Here is a 19,484-nt window from a genome sequence, read left to right as displayed (position 1 = left end):
AAATGGAAGGCTAAGTTTAGTACCCAAGCTTTTAATCTGTGTATCCTCCATTCTGCCTCTCACATCACCACACAAGAACTTTAAGAGCTAATCAGGCACTTAAAGGCCAGTCTAGAATGTGAGGTCCCTGGGAGCAGGGACCTTGACTATCCTGTTCATCACTGTACCCTAGTGCCCAGATTGCTGACTGGCGTATAGTAGGTGCTCAGTAAATATTCTCTGGATAATTGAAGAAATCTAATCCCACTCCTCATTACCCAGACAGGGAAGTCGAGGCCCAAAGAGGCAGGGACCTGCTTGCAGCTGGTCAAAAAGTCACGGTAGACCTGGGACAGGCCCTGGGCTCCAGGCTCTCAGCACAGGGCTCTTTCCCCTGTACCAAAAGGCCCCCGTGGCAAACTCCTCCTGCCCTTCCCTATCCCTTCACGAATTCCTTATTCCCCGCACCCCCAGCTTTCCCTCTTTCCTTTCTCTTTGCCAGCTGGATAATTAACCACTGGAAACAAAACCTGTAATTACTGTCCTCCCCATGCCCTTAAATTGCTTTCAGTTTGGGCTCCATGACCCCCGTCCTGGGTGGGGGTTGGTCTCCCCCTCAGCAGCCTCCCAAAGGGGGAGTCAACCTAACAAGCACCAGCTGAGGCCCCAGCCCCCCAGATCCAATGGCCAGCTGTACAGGAGGCCGGCAGCAGATGGGCGAGGAGGGTCCCCTGGCAGGCTGGGGCTGACTCAGCTGGGGTGTCAGTGGGACTGTGACGTGCCCGGGCAGGACAGGAAGCCAGGCAGGCGGGCCAGATTTCCGAGAGTGATTGATGCCAGGTGGCCAAAGGGCCGCTGGCTCAGCAGGGACCAACTTAGGATGGTCCCAGTAGAGCCAGGTCTTTTCTTGGGTTCTTCAGCTCACCCTCATGCCCCTGCCTAGAGGGTGCCAGGCCATCCACATCCCTGGTGCCTCCGGGAGGCCTCCTGGGAGCTTAAAATGGATCAGCGCAATAAGTCCCAAGAGCCCTGGCCTTCCAGCTCCACAAGGCCTATCCCTTCGGGGAAACTGAGGCCTGGTTAGCACCTGCTCAACTTGGCTTCGTTGGTGATCTGGGCTCAGCCTGTGGAGGAAGCGAGGCAGCTCCACCCTCACCTGGGAAGCATCCTCTATCCCTGACTCACCAGGAGTTTGGGCCCAGCTGGGACAGGAAGGAGAGCTGAGGGTGGGGCCAGTCTGGGGCCCTACCACAGGAGGCTCACAACCCCTGCCTCCAGCTAGCTAAGCTTGTTCCGTTCCTGACCCACACAGAGGCTAAGGGAACGGCGGGGGGATGGTTCCCGTTCTTCAAGAGCCCCAAGGAAGCACGCTTGCTCAGTCCCACCCAAGACGGGGCAAGGAGCAGGGCGGTGGGCCGGAGGAGAATCACCTTCTAGCAACTTCTGTTTGCTCATGGTAGAGTAAAAACACCTGGACTTAAAGCCTCGTGCTTGCGTTCACTTGATGTGTGTTCTTGGGCAAGTCACTGCCCCTTGCAGAGGGTCTGTTTCCTCACCTCAAATATGGAGCAAAGAATTCCCCACCGTCCACCCTCACAGGGAAGCTTATGAAAGTCAATGAGATAACACGTGTAAGTGTTTTTATTTTTAAGTGGCAGGCACTGGCCGGGTGAAGGACACTGCCACAAGGGGCTACTGAGCAGTGCTGTGTGGCCGGCACAGCAGACACGGAGCTCAGACGAGCAGCGGCCACGGTGCCCAGGCCAGGGCACGTGACAACAGCAGTCACAAACCTTCTGGGCTGTTGGAGAGGCTGCCTTATACTCTGCTTTGCTGTCTCCCAGAGATTTTACTTCACACTCCTCACAGCTACTCCCAAGGGGCCCCCAGAAACTCGATCCTCCACTGAGAGGGTGGGGGCAGCCGTGTCCTGGGCTGGGCGGGGGACCACCCAAGGACACTCATTGGTGATGTGTGGGAAGGGCTCTACCCAACCCAGATCAGGCTCCCCCTCAGTTAGAGACATCAATCTGGCCTGAACCAGCCCTGAGTAGAGACCCCTGGCCCAGGCAGGGGCCCCCGCTCTGGGCAGGCAGTCAAGCAGCAGAGGCCCCATCTGATCCAGGCACTTCCTTTGGTTAATGAGAAACCAAATAAACAGCCTCTGCCCCAGCTGGCTTCGGGAGCACCCCAGCCGGGCCCAGCCCTGCCTGCTCCAGCCAGCCTCCCTCCCTTTCACCCTGCAGGTCCCGTGACTTTCCTCCCTTGCCTCCTCCGTGCGCTTCCCACTTCCCTCACAGCCCTGCCTGCTCCTTGGCTGGTGCGCTGGGGCTTCCTGCTCTGGATCGCTAACCAACCCTCCCCTTCCTTCCTCCTCCTCCTTTCCTCTAGTGCCTTCTTACCCATTTTTAGCTGCTGGGATCCCACTTGTCCTCCTCTCCTGACATCTGTCTCAGCCATCTCCATAAGGAGGGAGTCCCCCGCCCAGAAGACCTGCGGGCTGCTCCGGGCCTTGCCAGCCTGTGTCTCTGCTGTGGCAATGAGGCCAAACCCTCTTCAGGGCCCTCACTCCACTCTCAAACCATCAGCCTGCAGGAGGGAGATGCTCAGATGCTTGGGTGCTCGGGGCTGCTCTAGCTCGAGGGCTTTGTCAGCCGGAAGTCCCCGAGTGTGCCATGGTGAGAGCTCTGGTGTGCGGGAGAAGGAAGGCTCTTCTGGCTAAGAAGCGAACTGGACAGCCTGAAGCAGCCTCGTTACCCAGCGGGCCACAGCTGAGGCCCAGCTCTTGGGAAGTTATTTCTAGCCACCTCCAGGTGTCTTGAGGCAGGGCAGGGCTGGGCCTGCCAGCAGGTCCCAGATCTAGCCCCAGTGAGGTGGTGGCAGTACTTGCGGACACACCCAGGTCCCCATGGAAACACCTCCTCCCCCATCTACTCTCTCTAGCTGAGCCTAGTGCCAGACGAGGCAGATGCCCATGGCCTATGCCACAGCGGTGATAGGATAGACAGGGGGATATGGTCACAGGGTCCAGCAGAACAAGAGGGTAGAAGAACTTGTGACGAAGAAGGGCACAGAGCATTTTCAACATCTTGCTCCACTAGGACAGCCACCATCTTCCCATACCAGACCAGATCACCAGTGTTTTGGGCACATGAAAATCACACACACGTGCTCGCTCTCTCTCTCTCTCCCTCCTCTCTCTCTCTCTCTCTCTCTCTCTCTCCCTCTCTCCCTCTCTCTCTCTCTCTCACTCATATACTCACTCATACACTCACACGTCATTCCCCAACATCATGACACCATTTTACACCCATTTCTCCATGTGGTTAATTTTTTTTTTTTAGTTCTCATTTTTTCTAAGAAAAAAGCAACAAGAAAATAATTCAGAGTTTATACAAAACATCTTTACATTATTTTTTTTCCAAAAAAGACTAGTATTTACACAAATGGCAACAGAAACAAAAACAAAAAAAACCTTTCGACTGCCACCTGGAAGGGACTGGCTGTTCCGCTCCCTCTCCCACCTGGCAGTGGGGTGGGCACCTGGCCAGGAGGCAGTGTGGAAGTGGATGGTGGGAGGCCCAGCTCCTTCCATGGCCACTCTGGGAGTGCCTGCAAGGCGCTTGCTAGTGGCAGTCTGTTAGCAGCCGTGCTGGCAAGGAGCCGGGGTCAAAGTGCACGGCGTGCTGGCCCAGCCCTAGGCAAGCCTCTTCCTCTTTCCAAGCCCCAGCCCAAGACTGGGGGGCTAGCGGGAGCTGGGTTAGGGGGGCACCCACCTGAGCTAGAGCCCAGAAAAGAAGCAGGCTACCTGGCCTTATACCCGCTTAGTTCTCCGCCCTGGGCCTCTGTTTCCCCACCAGGCCGAAGGGTGCCAAAGGTGAGGGGAGAACAGGGCAGAGCGGAGAAGGGGGAACTCCCAGCTCTGCAGGGCAAATAGCCACCTGGGTACCTCACCTCCCTCCACCCCCCATGAGGTCATCTGCCTGCAGCAGCTCTCCTGTTCCCCAGGCAACAGCCAATTAAGACATTAATAACCGTGAGAGTGAGGGAGGCAGGATATGCCCAAGTATCCCACAGGAAGTTTTTTTTTTTTTTTTTTGGTGGAAGGGTGGCAGCCACTACCCCATTGCCAAGATCAGCACTGTAGAAGGAGAGTCAGTGGGGGAGGGTGAGACACCTTGCCCAATGGCACTCTTGTCTTCCCTCGTGGGCAAGAACAGCCCTGGCCTGTCCCCTCCCCACAAAAAATACGCCAACAAGTTTATAAAAGAAATGCCATCCTATGCTTCCCGGCTGGCCACATCCTGCCCCAGGCCCCTGATACTGCAGAAGGCTGGGCTCAGAAAACCTGGGGAGGGGCTGTCTTTTCCATTTTTCCATTTTTCTTAAAAAAAAAAAAAAAGAGAACAGATGAAAATGAGTTGACAGCTAAAAAAATGAACACAAAAACATTAAAAACAGTGATGATAGCGGACAAGAAGTCCTGGGAAGGGAGAAAGGGGGCGAGGGGGCACAGGGCCGGGGGGGCGTCTCCCTGCCTGCTGTCCATCAGCGTCCGACCCTGCCCTCCAAGAAGGGGTGCCCCCGCAGAGCCCAAAGGCCTGGCCAGAGGGGGAAGGCACAAGAGCATGGGGGCTGGGGGCACAAGCACCCCCCTCTGAAGCCCAGGGGGCGGGGCAAAAGGGGGATTATAAAAGCCAAGAAACTACAAAACTAAATACAAAGATGGGCACAGCTGGCAAGGGGAGGGACGTGGGTGAGGATGGAGAGGTGCAGTCCCGGCTGACTGTCCCTCAGGGCCGAGGCTGCCAGGGCCCTCAGACCTTGTAGTAGATGTTCGCGGGGCTCTGGGGCGGCATCTCCTGGACGATGTAGACAGGGTGCCCGTAGTCCCCACTCACCTTCTCATAGTGGGGGCAGTAGTTGTTCTCTGTAGTCCGTAAGGGGATGATGATGTCGCTGGGCTCGGTGCCCGCCGTGCCACTGCCCCCCTTAGGACTGGCCAGGGTGCTGAGCGAGAGGGCGGGCGCCCGCTGCTGCGTGTGCTTGCGGTGCCGCTTGCGCAGCTTCAGCAGCAGGATGGTCAGGAAGATGATGATGAGCAGGAAGATGACGCAGCCGGCGCCCACGGCCGCAAACAATGCCACCTTGGAGTTGAAGAAGCTGTCGGGGTCCCCGCTGCTGCCTCCACTCCCACCGGAGCCGCTTTTCTCATCCTGGTTCACAGTCTCTGTGGACGGGGGAGGGAGGCAAGGGAGGGGAAGAAGGTCAGCCAGGGGTCCCAGGGACACATAGCAGATCTCGGGCCACGCCCTGCCTTCCTTCAGAGCTAGGGCCTGAAAGGGCAGCCGAGCAATGGCTTCTGCCCTCTGGGAGACTCCCATACACTCACCGTGCTTGCCGTCAGAGTCACCCAGGGAGCCCCGACCACTGGGGGCCTGTGTAGCCATCTTGATAGTGTTGTCTGCCTCCTTGCTGGGCCGGCTGGTAGTCAGCTGCTCGGGCGTCACAGCATTGGGGTCTGGGGGTGGGGAGAGAACAAGTGAAGGGGGAACTCCGGCAGCGTAGGTGCCTCAGTTACATAGCACCCACCGGCCAAGAACGGCCCGGATACTGGACCTCAGATCCCCTATCCCTACTGCCCCCTCTGCCACTACTCCCCACGCCACCCCCCGCCACCCAGTGAGGAGCATCTGTCGCAAAAGCGTAGCTGAGGAGCCCTCGGCCTGGGTGCTCACCTTGCCCAACCTTCATGACAATCTTCATGGTGCGTGTGCGGCACACACCTCCCTCCCGGTTCTCCAGTCCCTCCAGGCTCCCATTGGATGTAGCTGCAGCAAGAGGCCAGAGCAGTCAGGAGGAGGAAGAGGTCTGCCAGCATTACCCAGAAGCCCTAGTGACGTCTAAGCCCTTAAGAATAGAACTGGGAACCAGGGAGTTGCAGGCAGCTCCCACCCACCCATGAACCTTTCTACTTCTCTCCTCCCACTAGGAACAGAGTCCAGGAACTAGCCCCTCCCATGAGGATGCTGCTCCCCTACCATGACCAAGGCCACAGGCCCTTCTTTCTCAGTGGAAGCTACATGTGTCTCCTCATTGGGTGACGTTGCTCAGAGGCCAAGCAATCAGAACTGGCATGGTGAGGAAGACTTCTCCACAGACTAGAAGGAATCCTAGATTAGGTGTCAGGAGAACTGGGTTGGAAACCCAACCCACTCCCTAACTCTCTGTGTGATCTAGGGCAAGAAGCCCCTTCACCTCTTGGGGCCTCCGTTTCCCATGAAGAGAAAGGCTGAAGCTTTGCCAATTCTGCCATTCCCAAGGTTAGATCTTAGGTGGGCAAAGAAAATAAGAGAGAGAGCACCACGAATCAGAGTCGTCTCCCACCCAGCTCCTAGAGCCAGGGCGAGCTGGCAGCGGAGGCCCCTTGGTAAACGCTGGGGCCGGAATTCCAAGGCCACACTACGAGGAGAGCACGCCACTCTTCAAAGGGGACTGGATCAGGCTGGGCCTGAACTGTGTGCGGTCTCAGTGCGCTACTCAAAAGTTCCCACTGCTACAGGACAGGAAAGAACCATGCGGTGGGCAGGGACTCACAGGTAATATAGTAATCGTGGTGCTTCTTGAACTCCAGGCCCATGTAGTTGGGGCTGAACTCCTGGAACTTGATGGTGAAACGGATTTCCTGCTCTGGCCTATTGCAGGTGACCAGCACGTTGGGGTCGAGCACGGTGCTGCAGGCAGCTGCCTGCTCAGGCCGCACCAGGTACAGCTTGTAGTACTCATAGGGCCGCCCAGCTTCTGCTCGGGGGCAGATGATGTCCAGCTTGTCTCCAATCTTTGGGTAGATCACCAGGCCCTTCCCACTCAGAAACCTGCCCAAGAAGGAAGAGATGGTTAGCCTCAGGGTTGGGGGTCTCAGGCCATCCCCAGAACCAGGGGAGCAGACAATGAGGGCCAGGCTGGGCACACTGGGTGGAGATGGCGAGGACAGGCATTCTGTCCTTTTTCCATCCTTATGCTGGGGGTGGGGAAAGAGAACCATGCTGCCAGCAGGGTGTGGAAGGGGTGGCCCATGGGCAAGGCTGCCAGGCTTTGACTGCTCGGCAGGGTGGGGCACTGCCTGGCTGGGGGAGCCCTTTGTCCTAATGTGGCATTTCCGCAGGGGGGCTGACGTGGCAGATGGGCTGGGCACCTAGATGTCAGGCTTGGGTTGCCTGGATGTGGCAGCCCTGTCCTCCTCGCACTCCCAACATACTCACATTCCTTCATAGCCTCTGCTACCGGCCCTCCAGCACACACGCGTGTACATGCGCTCATGCGCACAGACACACACAAAGAAGCACACACACAATGAGCCCTAGAAACCACCCCCACAGCTCCCAGCCAACGGCTGGGGATGCACAACCTATCTTGGCCCCATGCCTTCTCCCCCATCCTTGCTAATCTTGGGCATGATGGGGAGATAGGAACAGGCCTTGCCTAGAGCCAAGGGATAATGGGCACAGTCTCCAGCCAGGTACAGCTCCACACAGCTCTCTCCACTCCCCACTCCCACTGCCTGGCATCCTACCAGGACTCATCCCACCCCCATAATGCAAAAGCCTGAATCCCCAAATCTGGCCAGTCTCACTGCAAAGGATAACAGAGAAAGGGGAGAAGAGGCCTGAGCAGGAACAACAGATCATACAAGACAGAGCCCCAGGAACCTCGCTCATCTGCCTTCTAATCCACTCCCACCACACACACACACACACACACACACACACACACACACACACACACACACACACACACACACACAGCCTCTGCTCCCCATCCTGAGAGGAGATGGACAAATGCCTCCCGAGCCAGGTTCATCTTCTAATCCAGAAGGCCAGGCACTGGGAAATAGCAGGGGGAGGGCAGCTGCCTGGGGCCACCGATTCACATCATCCTGTCCTTGCCTAAGCACAGTAAGCGCTCTCGGCCATTTCTGAGCCTGGGAGCAAGTCGGTACAATGTAGGAGAAAGAAGACAGACTTTGGAATCAGATGGATGGTGGCCCTTACTAGCTCTGTGACCTTGGATGAGCTGCCTGATCTCCCTATCTTTCAGTGTCCTCACTTATAAACTGGGGATGGGAAGAGGCCCTCCTCCAAGGATGGTGGAGGGGAGGCATGATGGCATGTATAGAGCACATAGTTGGCACTCAACCGTGATTCCTGCTTAGAAATAGCGTGGTCTGCCAAGAGGCAGGAGGCCAGACACTAACACCAAGGACCTATGAGCCCAGTCTCGTTTCTTGGGTGGGAAAGAGGAAAAGATGATACAGCTCCATCCTCAAGGACTCTACTGTCCGGTGTGGTTCAGAAAAGTAAATGGCCCATGCCGCAGCAATGGATAGCACCAGGCTATCTGGAGGCTGTGTGAGAGGATGGTGGCTCAAAAGGCAAGGGCTGGACGCAGAGAGAGGAAGGAGACAGCTCATCGGACAGGACAGTCAGAAATGGTCCCACAGAAAGAGTGGGATGAAAGCAGATCCTGGGGGAGGAATAAGAAGTCAACATCCAGCAAGAGCAGACAGCAGTGGTTGGGACAAAAAACCCAGGCCAGTGACTGGCCCAGTGATGGGTAGAGAGGAGCAGAAGAAGAGGGGGTAAAGCTCAGCTGGGGCCAGACTGAAAGGCCAGGGTCACAAGAAGCAGTGTGGGTTTCATCCAGTGGGGGACAGACTCTCTAGCAGAAGGGACAATGAAGGGCCGAAGGCAGTGCTTCAAGGGAATGAAGCTAACGGTGGAAGAACATGGTTCTACTCCCTGAGGGCCCATTCCACAGTGGGGGCTACAAGGCACAAGGGCCTCCTGGGAGCTCAGTATCCTCACCGGATGGAGGGAAATGATACCCAAGGAGGTGACTAAGGGAACTAGACCAAGTAGATGGAGTGGATGAAGAACAGCAGCCCTCTCTCCACGTCCAGGGAAGCTCCACTAAGCTGGGACCTGCCATCCTTCTGTGCAGGAGGGTAAAAGCAACAACAAGGAGGTCTCACCCACCTTAGTACCTAGCTTTACCACACTCCAGAAGGCCAGAAAGGAAGCAGGCATGGGATGGAGGCCCACACAAACATTTGAGAGAAAACACCCCCAACTCCATGCGCTACAGAAAGCCAAGAAGTTTCACCAAAGCCTCTATAATTCCTAAGGCATTTTTCACTTTCCAATCTTCATACTGGTTCCATCCAGGCAGTAGGATTAGACAACTTCTAACATCTTAGAGATAGAAGGAACCTTCGAGACCTACTGAGTCCAGGCTCCTCATGTGAGGGAATGAGTAACCAGGTGAATGTTCCTGTTGAAGAGGGGTGCTCAAAGCCAACCCGAGGAGCCTAAACTCACCCAGGATGTTAACTCCTAGGGGTCTAAGAGTACCTTAAACATTGGCTGAATCCTTATAGAGCTGCACCTCCGTAAGACCGTAACTGGAGATGACAGCAGGTAGAGGGCACGCAAAGGGGTACAGGCCAGCTCACTTTTCTAACCACTTGGCCCGCCTTACTCACCAGGGAGTCTTGTCTACCCTGAGCAGTCTCCCATCACCATTCAGGTTCTGGAGCCCTGGAACCCAGAGACAACCGAGGAAACAGATGTCTACATAGTGGGTGGGGGAGGGGGAGGAGAGAAGACTATTGCCCCCAACACCCCTCAGACTCTTGTCAACCTCAGAGAACAGAATTCATAAATATTCATGAGTTCATTTGCATAGCAGCTGGCAGAGGGAAACTCACCTTCCCCTAAAGTGCAGAAGGGAGAGGAGCCTGATGAGACCCACCTTCCCTGACCCTGGTCCCCCATGATGGTACCTTCTCAGCTTCTTCCCCACCACTGTGAAAAGTGCCTCTGGGCCTGTGAGAAGCCCCAGAAAGTGGTGAGAGGCCACGAGGTGTGGGTATGCAGCCCGTGAGAGTGAAGCCCAAGGTCAGGTATGACGCTAGTCATCCTGTACAGCGGGGACCCTGCTGGTCTCCCCTCGTACCCACCAGGTTAGGAGTAGGGGCCGACAGGAGGAGGAAGAGAGTACCTAGTTAAACTCTTTACCCCCCAGTTTTCAAAAACTACTACTCCCCCCATTATCAAACCAAGCTTTCCTGCCTGGGGCCACCCCCAGACAAAGCCCTTTTCTGGAAAATAAGGGGATTGACATGGCCCAGCAGGAAGCCTGCAGCAGGTCGCCATGGTAACCCCTGAGGCCTTCCCTCCTTAGCCTCTGATAGCTCCTGGGACCCCAGGGAGCCACCCCAGGGAGTAAAAGGACTTAGGGAGGCAGCCTGCCATTCAGTCTCTGTCTGTGGCCTGCCTCTTCCCCTCTACCCTAGCCCAAGTCTCTCCCCCAGCCTGCCTACTGAGCTTAGAAGTATCACCATGACTGCTGAAAAGAATCCTGGGAGAGAAGAAGCCTGAGGGTCTGGGGTAGTGGCCAGTGCTGGTCAGAGGCCAACTGCCCCCCCCCTGCTTCTTTGTCCAGTTAAGCCCCTATCCACCCATACACAGACAATCTATAGCAGAGAGAGTTTGGAGCTATGGGGGTCATGCCTAGAAAGCTGCCCACGTTCCACCACACTTCCTTCCCTCTCATCCTTCCCTCAGGCTCTAGGGACTTGTGGTCAGAGAGTGGCCAAAGGGAGAGCCTGGTCCTAGGCCATGCCAGCCCAGGTTTGGTAGAAGACTCTAGCCACAGCTTTGATTCAGTGACTCCGGCACCACTGCGCCTGCACCCCAGGGTGGCAGGACCAGCGGAGGACAGAACCCAAGCTGGAGCTCAAGTGTGCTCTCATCCCAGCAAGGGTGGGGAGACCCCAAATTAAAGGCTCCTCTTTCACTCCCCCAGCTCCACCCAGCCCCCGAGGCAGCAGGAGCAGGCCTGGCATGTCCCAGCAGTGCCCGCCCAGGCGTGGGTGGGCAGGAACAGCAGCTGGGTCCTGGCACACACACAGCACTGTCGGAGGCAGGGAAGCCAGGAGAGCCCCAGAGGAAGTCCCCCCCACACCTACACTGAACTATGCCTCCCCTCTGCCCCACCTGGCCAATGCTAGGGCCCACTGAGGGCTTAACAGCCCCTTCCTTGTTGTCTGCTTTCTGTGGGGTCCCTGAGAGGCAGTGAGATTCCTGGCCCAGAGAGGAACCAAGGCTGCTATTCAGAGCCCGGGAGGGAGAGTGCCAGGCATCGAGCTGGCTGCCTCTAGATCAGGTCACCCCGAGCAAGCGGCCCTCAGACGTAGGCCTAGTAAAATCAAATGAGGAAGCTGGAGCACTGCTCATCCCACGTGGGCAGGGCCTGAGTCACAAGGACAGATGCACACACACCTGTGAGGTGAGAGCGAAAGCCGGGGGCAAAAGCCAGCGCCTCCTCCGAAACCCAGTCTCTCCCAGATTCCAAGGCAGTGGGATGGTGTGGAAAGAATGGCACAAGGCACAGCTCTCCCCACTACGAGCTGACTGACTTTAAACAAGTCATTTTCCTTTTCTGGGCAAATGCCTCCTCGTCTGGAAAATGGGCAATTCCAACTTCCCAGGGCTGTTGGGAACATCCAGTGAGTTCATATCTGAGAATGCTTTGGAGGTAGCAAGGTACTGCCCAACTGTTAGTTAGCACACCAAGCACAGTACCATTTAGAAGAAGCTGAACGAGCTGACTACACTCCTGGCTGCTAGCACCGCCACCCAAAACAGCTACAATGAGAACCCACCCAGGAGGGGCTGCTACAGAGCCCAGGGCAAGGAACCCAGAACATGGCTGGTGAGCATTCCCTTACCTCAGCTCCCCTAATAATCACAGGGTGGACCCTCCCCGCAAACCTACTGTTCCCATGGCAACCAGCGGCCTCCTGGCTGGCCCACCCACTCCATACTCCCAACACCAGGAAACAGTGATGCACAGTGGTATCCAGGGCCCACTCATCCCCATCCCTAATAGTTGGTGAGGCAGTGGAGAGCCTGAGGGGAGAAAGGGAACCCTGGATTCAGCCTCCAGTCCAGCCTTACCAGGCCCTTCTTGCCCCAGGTCTGGCTGCCTGGGGGTGGGGGAGGGAGGGAGGGGAACAGGGAACTTTAGAGGAGCTGCTGGCTTCCCATCACTTTCAGGCCCCCACCTGTGGCCAATCAGCCACAGAGTAGAAGAGGTCAGGTCCCTAGCCACCCCGGAAAGGGGCCCCCTGAGCTGGCCTCCCCAGGACTGTGAGCTGGAACAGCTGTGAGGGGGCTGGGACCTACACTTTGGCTTGTAGCAGGCAAGCCTGGGTTGGGGTCTGCAGCTGCCCCCACCCATGCTGGATGGAGTCAAGGGTCCTGGATGCCAAGCTGAAGCCCCCACCCCCGCCCCTTGCAGGGAAGGTGTAATATGATCTCAGGCACATTCCCACTCTCTGGAGGTGGAGGAACCTGAGTGGGGGGCAGGAAGGGGTCAGAATGGGACTGAGAGACTGAACTGCAGCAGCTGGACTTGGCTGAGGACTCAAGTATGAGGCCTGCCGGCTGCCCCAAGTTCTCAGGGGAGGAGGCTGGAGGAGGGGTCTGCCCTGGGACCTTCCATCACAGCCCCCCCACCCCACACAAGCATGCCCATGTACTCTGGTTCCTCCCAACCTCTAACGGGCCCAGACCCACCTTCCCACCCTACACTTATCGGGCAAATCTGACAAGGGGCCAAGCTCTTGCCACCCAGGGACTACCACCCTGGAAGGCCACAGCACCAATTTGGGAAAGAGGCTGGGAGTCTGGAGTCAGCCCTTCCGGCTCCCCTCTCCCGGTCAGGGCTGGGGCTGCCCGTATCCTGGAACCTGGAAACATACCCCCAGCCCCACCACTTCTTTATTTTGATTTTTTACCAAGGAGGAAGCAATTAAGCAGGGTTTATAGGCGCTGGGAGATTTCGGGGGGGGGGTTGCCAGCTCCTGACAGGACTGAGGCGAGAGACCAAAAGCTGGGAGGAAGAGGGGAGGGAAGAGAGAAAATGAGCCTGTGAGGGAGAGCACGGGCATGTGCGAGAAACAAAAGGACTCGAGAAAAAGAGGCAGAGAGTGACTAAGAGTGAGAGGGAGTGTGAGAAAGAGGGAGAGCGGGCAAGCAGAGCTGGAGAGTGAACGCGGCTCACACAGGATGTGAGAGGGCGAACCGACAAGGGCCTGAGAGGGAGAAGTCAGGCAGGAGGAAAAGAGGGAGAGACGGACAGGAAAAGACCGTTGATTTGAAAGGCTGTGGCAGTCCCAGGCTTGGGCGCAGTGGCAGAGACAGCCTCCCCGAGCTCAGAGTGAAGCTGAGGGCAGTGCCTTCCTCCTGTCCTCCTGCCCCCCCAAACCCGTGCCAACACACACAGACAGGCTGCATTCCAGACCCCTGAGCATAGATGGAACTCTGGAGGGGGTGCTGCGCGCAGGGGCACCAGTATGAGTCCCCCACCATTCCCAGGATCTGCTCAATTACAGGATGGAATTCGTGCAAGTCCTATTGAGGCCTCAGCCACCACTCCCACCACCCCCAGGATGCCTACCCTCAGCCTGAAGTGGATCGGGGAATGGGGCAGATCTCAAAAACCTGCAAACCGTTCCAGAGCACTCAGGCCTCAAGACACAAAAAGGGTGAAGCTCAGGGAGATCTTGTTTCTCCCAGCCACCCCCGACCTCACTCTGCAGGAGGGCTCCTTTCCAGCTGTGGAGCTGCCTGCTATCTCTGGTTAGAGACCCGAGAGAGCAATTAGGTCACTCCCATGAGCCCCTAGGATGGGCTACCCCAGGCTGATTTCAGCTCTCCTGGCTCAAGAGAGAGCATTTCCAGCCTCCACCTTTACAGGAGGGAACTGGGCACTTCACAGCCTTTCTCCTTGGTCTGAGCAGCCCGAGGCCCCCAGACCATTTTGAGTCCCTGCTGTTAGGAGAGCACTGGGCCCAGTTTGGCTTCTGGGTTAAGGAAAAATCGTTGTCAATCCCTTTCCTTGTACCCTGACCCTGGTTTAGACATCCCACTAACCAATAAATAGGACCGTACCTTAACCTAAGGAGAAGAGAAGTAAAGAAGCTGCCCTCTCCCACTCCAGGGCTGAGGTGCATGACCCCTGGAACCTAAGAGGTCAAGACAGGCAGGAGCTCGGGAAGTTAGCAGGGAGCCCATAAGAGTGGACAGGAAGAGATTCCAGGTACAGGAATCATAGAGCACAGAGGACAGGCCAAGGGCCCCCAGTTTCCCACTAAGTGGGGTGTCCGCACACTGCTGGGACCTCCAGAAAACAAGAAGGAAGAGCAATTTTGACCCTGGGTTCCAACCTGAGTCCTGGATGCCAAAAGAGAAAAAGGTCCAGAGGTCACTACACAATCCAGCGACTCCCCACTAACAGCCCAGAAACCACTGAGCCACCGCCCTGAAAGGTGTGTGTGTTGTTGGGAGGTGGGGGAGGATTGTGAAGGGTAAGGAGGAGGGAGAAAAGAAAGGATCTCCTCTACATAGCTGCCTCCCCAACCCCTTTGGGAAAGCTAAGCACAACTCCCCAATCTGAGGACAGAAGGTGGGGGGGCCAGTGGGACCCGCCTGGGCAGGAATCCTTTGCTTGCCACCCACTTCCCTAGCCACCTCGGCCGCCACTCTCCACCCCGGCCAGCCCTGGAAGCTCTGCCGCCGGCTCCATTGGACCCCCGACGAGCGCTGGATCGACACCCCCCCCCCCAACAAAACCTCTCTCCCACTCCGCCCCTCTCCACCCGCCGCCTTTGTGAGCCTGGGAGCGGCGCCCGCCCTTCCACGGACCCAGCAGGGAGAAAGTCGGGGGTGGGGGGAGGCTAGGAGAGACGGCAAAGCGAAAAGCTAGGGAAGCAAACTGGGAAGAAAGAGAAATGAAAATGAGAGAAGCCCGAATGGAGATACAGGCACTGCCACCCGCCCCAAGCGCGAAGTCCCACGCCACGGTCCCTTCACAGCTAAACAAACGGGGAACCTGTGTTCCGGCCTCTTCCCCCGCCCAGGTCAAGCTCGCCCACCCCCCGCCCCCAGCGGCTCTTGGCGAAAACCGCCACGTTCCCAGGGGCCCCAGAGGGGGCTGCTTTCTCTCCCCGACCCAGCTCTCCGGTGCGCTCAAAGGCGCTCAGACTCCCAGCTCCGCCCGGCGCGACCACCTCGACTTGATCCGGGACGTGCGGAGGAGAGGGCCGGGAAGCTGAGGGGTCACAACCCAGCCAAGTGCCCCCACCCAACCCCACCGCACCCTTCCCCGCCCGGCCGCAGGGAAACACACTCGAAAAAGCCATAGACAAAATGGGGCGCCGCTCCTCCTCCGAACACCTTCCCACAGGCGCTCGGGGGCGCGTGGCCTCACCCCCAGGGACCAGAGCAGATAAGTTACTCACTTGGGGTTGAGGGAGCTCCAGGACACGGGCTCTAGATTCTTGGCCAGCGGGGTGGCGAGCCGGCACAGCGCCAACACGACCATCGCCACAAGCCACTTGCCGAGCCAACGCTGGCCAGGCCGGGCCATCTTCCCTGGGGCAGGCTGCACTTCGGGATGCCCTGGCGCCTCCTCAGCAAAGCTGGCCTCGCCTTCCCGTGCCGCGCTGCGCTCCGAGAAGCTCAGGCGCCCATCCTCCGCAGCCGCCGGCCTTGAAGTGCTCCCCTCCCGCCGGCTTCGGTGTCGCTCTTCTCCGCCCCGCCGGCCAGGAGGACTCACTGGGCAGCCGCCCCCAACCCGAGCATGAGCTGTGGCCTCCGAGGGCTCGCTCCACTGGCCTCTCCGCCGCACGAAGCACGACGGGGGCTCTGCGCCCCCGGGTGATCCCGTCCGATTCCGCTCGGCTCCCCGAGACTGTTTGGGACTGTGCGACCTCTCCCCGACGGGGTCTCACCGCTGGGGACTCGGTGGCCGCCCGGACGCCTCGACCGCCCCGGGATCGGCACCCCTGGGAAGAAGTGGGAGTCTCCCCACCACACGAGCTCGGTCTGGGGGCTCCCGACCGGGCCGCCCTAGCACGGGCTCCGTTCCTCCAGGCCACACTGGGACTCCGGGCTGCGCGCCCCCCGACAGCTTCGACTTCAGCGCGGGGCCCGCTCAGTGTACTTAGAAGAGCGCGGAGACACTGCCGAGCGAGCTAGTCCCATCAGTTTGCGCCTCTGAAGCCTAGGCCGGGTGGCCCGGCAGCCCAGTCGCCGAGTCCTAGCTCCCTGGCGATTGCGCCCGAGGCTCTACGGTCAGTGCGAGGCTCACACACCTCCCACTGCTGACCAGCGCGCATACACTCCCTCCGCCGCCGCTGAGCTGTCTACTCCCCTGCTCAGGCGTACGCAAGGCCAACCCTACGCATCTTAGCCAATAGCAAGCTCCGTCACGGGGTCCTTGCCCTGCACCACGCCCCCAGAACAGGAAGGAGGCGGGGTTTTAGGGAGCTCTTAAGGACGCCGCGCTCTCGATGGCACCAATCTGAGTGTGCGGCTCCTGCGGTTATGGATGGATCCTGCCTAGTCCTGTTACCAGAGCGCTCAGCCCGTGGGAAGTTGGCGCTCCTCTAGAGCTATCGGCCTGCTCTCCTCCCCGAGCGCCTGGTCGACACTCCGGCCCACTGACCTGGGCCAAACAGGCTCAGTACTTTTCTCGGGAAAGTACTACCATTCTTTTTGTTACACACGCGAGCCCTGAAGTCCTTGCTCGGTGCCCACCTCCGTGACAAGGATAGCTTGTTTACTCCTGGTCCCATCTCACATAGGGCTCTGGTGGGCTTTCCTCCTTCCGCCCTCGCCGTGCAGTGTCCGCTTGCACATGGACCCGGACCCGGAGTCCTGAACAAACGGATAGCGGTGGGCGGTGGCGTCTCAGAGGGGTCAAGTACGGGAAAGTTGGGAAGATGAGTTCTTCGCCCCTGGGGAGCAGGCCTTGGGAATCTCAACTTTGGGGAAGAGACTTGTGGGACACCAGGGGCCCAGATTTCGAGTCTTGTCCTGTCTGAAGGCGCGGGCAAGGCCCTGGGATAGGCCAGTGGGGATGAGAGGGCACCTCGATAAAGAAAGACACCTCGAGGGCAAAGAGGAAAGGGCGTAGGGCAGAGGAGCCTTTCGAAAAAGTAAAAGTTGGCGCCCTGGTCCTAAGACGCCGGACTCCAGCACCTCCCGGCCTCGCCATCTGGGTCTTTGTCTCCCAGCCCCTTCTCCCCGCCCCTCCTTGCTTCCTTGCTTATAACTTTGGCTCCAGCCCATAGCGCAGACCCTCCCGGTCCGACCCGCTCTCCCCAGTTGGACCTCGGCAGATGTACCCACGTGCTAATGTCTCCCCCTACTGGTCTTCTATAGCACCGCGGGTGCCTGGGACAGACTGAGAGCGCCCACTCCAACGGGAGCGTGGCACACACGAGCCTGGCACACGCGCTCGAGCACAAGACCCGGGACAGGGGTGGTGACCTTGGCTAGAACCGCGGCCCGGTATGGGGAGGAGGAGGGAGCACTAGGAGTAAGATCTGGGTTTGGGGTTGGCTCGGCGACTGCCGAGGACATAAAGTCTCCTCGCTGCTTCTTTATGGAGATAATTCGGTGAGCGACATTCCCAAAGTGCTCGCCATTTACACAGTTTCCTGTCCGTCTCTCACTTAAGTAGGAGACTGATCTACTGAGTTCCTCACTGGATCCTCTGATGATCTCTTTGGTTCATAGAGTGGACCTCTATTTGGGGGGAAATAAAGAGGAAGAAGTGTGTTCTTCCCACTTTCAGGGACAGAGCCCGGAGGATGAGAAGGATCTGTGTAGAAAGAGAAGAAGAGGAGCTGTTTAGGGTCTCTCAGCTCCCAGCTGGACCCCTTATTGGGGTGTGAGCAAGGAGAGACAAGAACAAGGTGCAGGGACACACCAATAGTCCAGCTTGGAGACTAGGATTGCCCGAAGTGCATGGCAGGACAGCAAAACCTGAGAATGGAAAACAGCCTGCCACTTACTGAGTGCCTACTATGTGCCAGGAACCATGGTAGAGGCATTTCCCTTCACAATCCTTTGAGATGAGTTCCACAATCCCTATTTTATGTAAGAGGGAAAACTAAGGCTCAGGGGGAAGTGACTCATCTGAGGTCATGGAGCTGATCGGTGGTAGAAGCAGGATTTGGCCCCAGACTTCTCTGTCTCCTAAGCCTGTGCCCAGTTCCCTATACCCTACTGACTCGCCACATTTCCAGCACCTTCTTGCTTACTTGCTTACTTAATTCATTCCTGGTTAAAAGCTCGTTCATGCCTGGAAAGCAGCAACCTTCAGGACGGCCAGGACTCCACTCTTCACTCACAGTCTTCTGAGAGGTTTCTAGGCCTAGGAAAGTTCATCTGTGTCCCTGGCCATGCCCCCAAGTTCCCAGCTAGAGTCACCACCACCAAGCCCAGAATCAGCCTCAGATTCCACTGCCAACATGTCCAGTGCCCCTCGGGAGGTGAGCCCAAGACTAGGTGGGAAATGGGGCCGATGAAGCTATGCTGCCAGACTTGGGAAGCCTGGGAAGACAGCAGCAGCTCCTGAGTGTGCCAACGCCTCATCCTGGGTGGGGAGGGCACAGAGGAAAGAAGAGAGGACTCTGTGTCTAGGCCTGCCCCACAAGCTGGTCACCCCTGGTCACGACATAGCCTTTCTGCCTCAACCTGCCTACCGGAGCCTCAGTAGCAGGGCTGGGCCTACTCCCTGCTGCAGCCAGGGCCAATGACTCCAGGCTCCCACCTCCTGCCCCACCCTAGCAGGGCTTCTGATGTAGTGATTCATGCCCCTGAGGTAGGGAAAAATTACTCCTCAGGGAAGCCAGAGAGGAAGTCAGGATCTGTGGGGGATGTTGACCCTCTCTTATCCAAGCTCTCCCTATTCCAGTGGCAGTCACACCCCTCCCCAAGCCTCCCAGATCAGTGTCACCGAACACACACATCCCTCAGGGTTCAAGTCCACCAGCGTTTCCTGAGCACTGATCCTGTGCTTGCCTCTGAGCTGGGATCCAAAGAGGAGCCCACCAAGCCCTGCCTTCAAGGAGCTCCAAGCAGATGGAAATCAGTATGTGGGGGCCTCCTGGACCCAGGGATGCAGAACAACATCTAGCAGCTGCAGGAGGCCTCGGGTACCATAACAGCCCCCGGAGAGCTCAGCTTCCCACACCAATGGGAGGCAGGGGGAGTATGAACTTCAGAGCCATAGAGTTCACTGCTTATCAGTTGTGTCTCTTTGGGCAAGTCGCTTCCCCTGTGTGCTTCAGTTAACTCTTCTGTAACCTGAAGATCATCTCTTCTTCACGGAGCTGTGCTGAGTGGGGAGTGAGATATGCACAGAAAGGGCTTAGCTTCATGGCTGGCCCACCACGGTGCTTACTAAATGGAAACTATTATACCTCCGCAGAGCCTCCCACAGAGACATCCTCATTCCCGGTCACACATGTTCTCACCCGTTCACACATGCTTTGTGTGCCATGCACACATTTTTTAGCTCCTCTCGTTTTCTCACACGTGTACATATTCATACATGAACTTGCCGTCTTCCTCCCCTATCAGTTC

The 19,484-nt window shown here is 57.6% G+C and overlaps 1 protein-coding gene across 1 annotated transcript; it reads right to left on the bottom strand.

Moving 5' to 3' along the window:
- Nucleotides 1-3,356: 3,356 nt before the first annotated feature.
- Nucleotides 3,357-15,773, bottom strand: EFNB1 (ephrin B1). Its single transcript, XM_082681545.1, has 5 exons — nucleotides 15,347-15,773; nucleotides 6,577-6,854; nucleotides 5,718-5,810; nucleotides 5,372-5,500; nucleotides 3,357-5,209 (listed from the first exon to the last, which is right to left on the bottom strand). The coding sequence occupies exons 1-5, from the start codon at nucleotides 15,472-15,474 to the stop codon at nucleotides 4,797-4,799; spliced, it is 1,041 nt and encodes a 346-aa protein (XP_082537671.1). The 5' UTR covers nucleotides 15,475-15,773; the 3' UTR covers nucleotides 3,357-4,796.
- Between the last annotated feature and the right edge of the window lie 3,711 nt (nucleotides 15,774-19,484).

This window comes from Grampus griseus, assembly GCF_964374135.1.
Source record: "Grampus griseus genome assembly, chromosome: X".
NCBI classification, from domain to species: Eukaryota; Metazoa; Chordata; class Mammalia; order Artiodactyla; family Delphinidae; genus Grampus; species Grampus griseus.
This window is presented reverse-complemented; position numbering and strand designations above follow the sequence as displayed.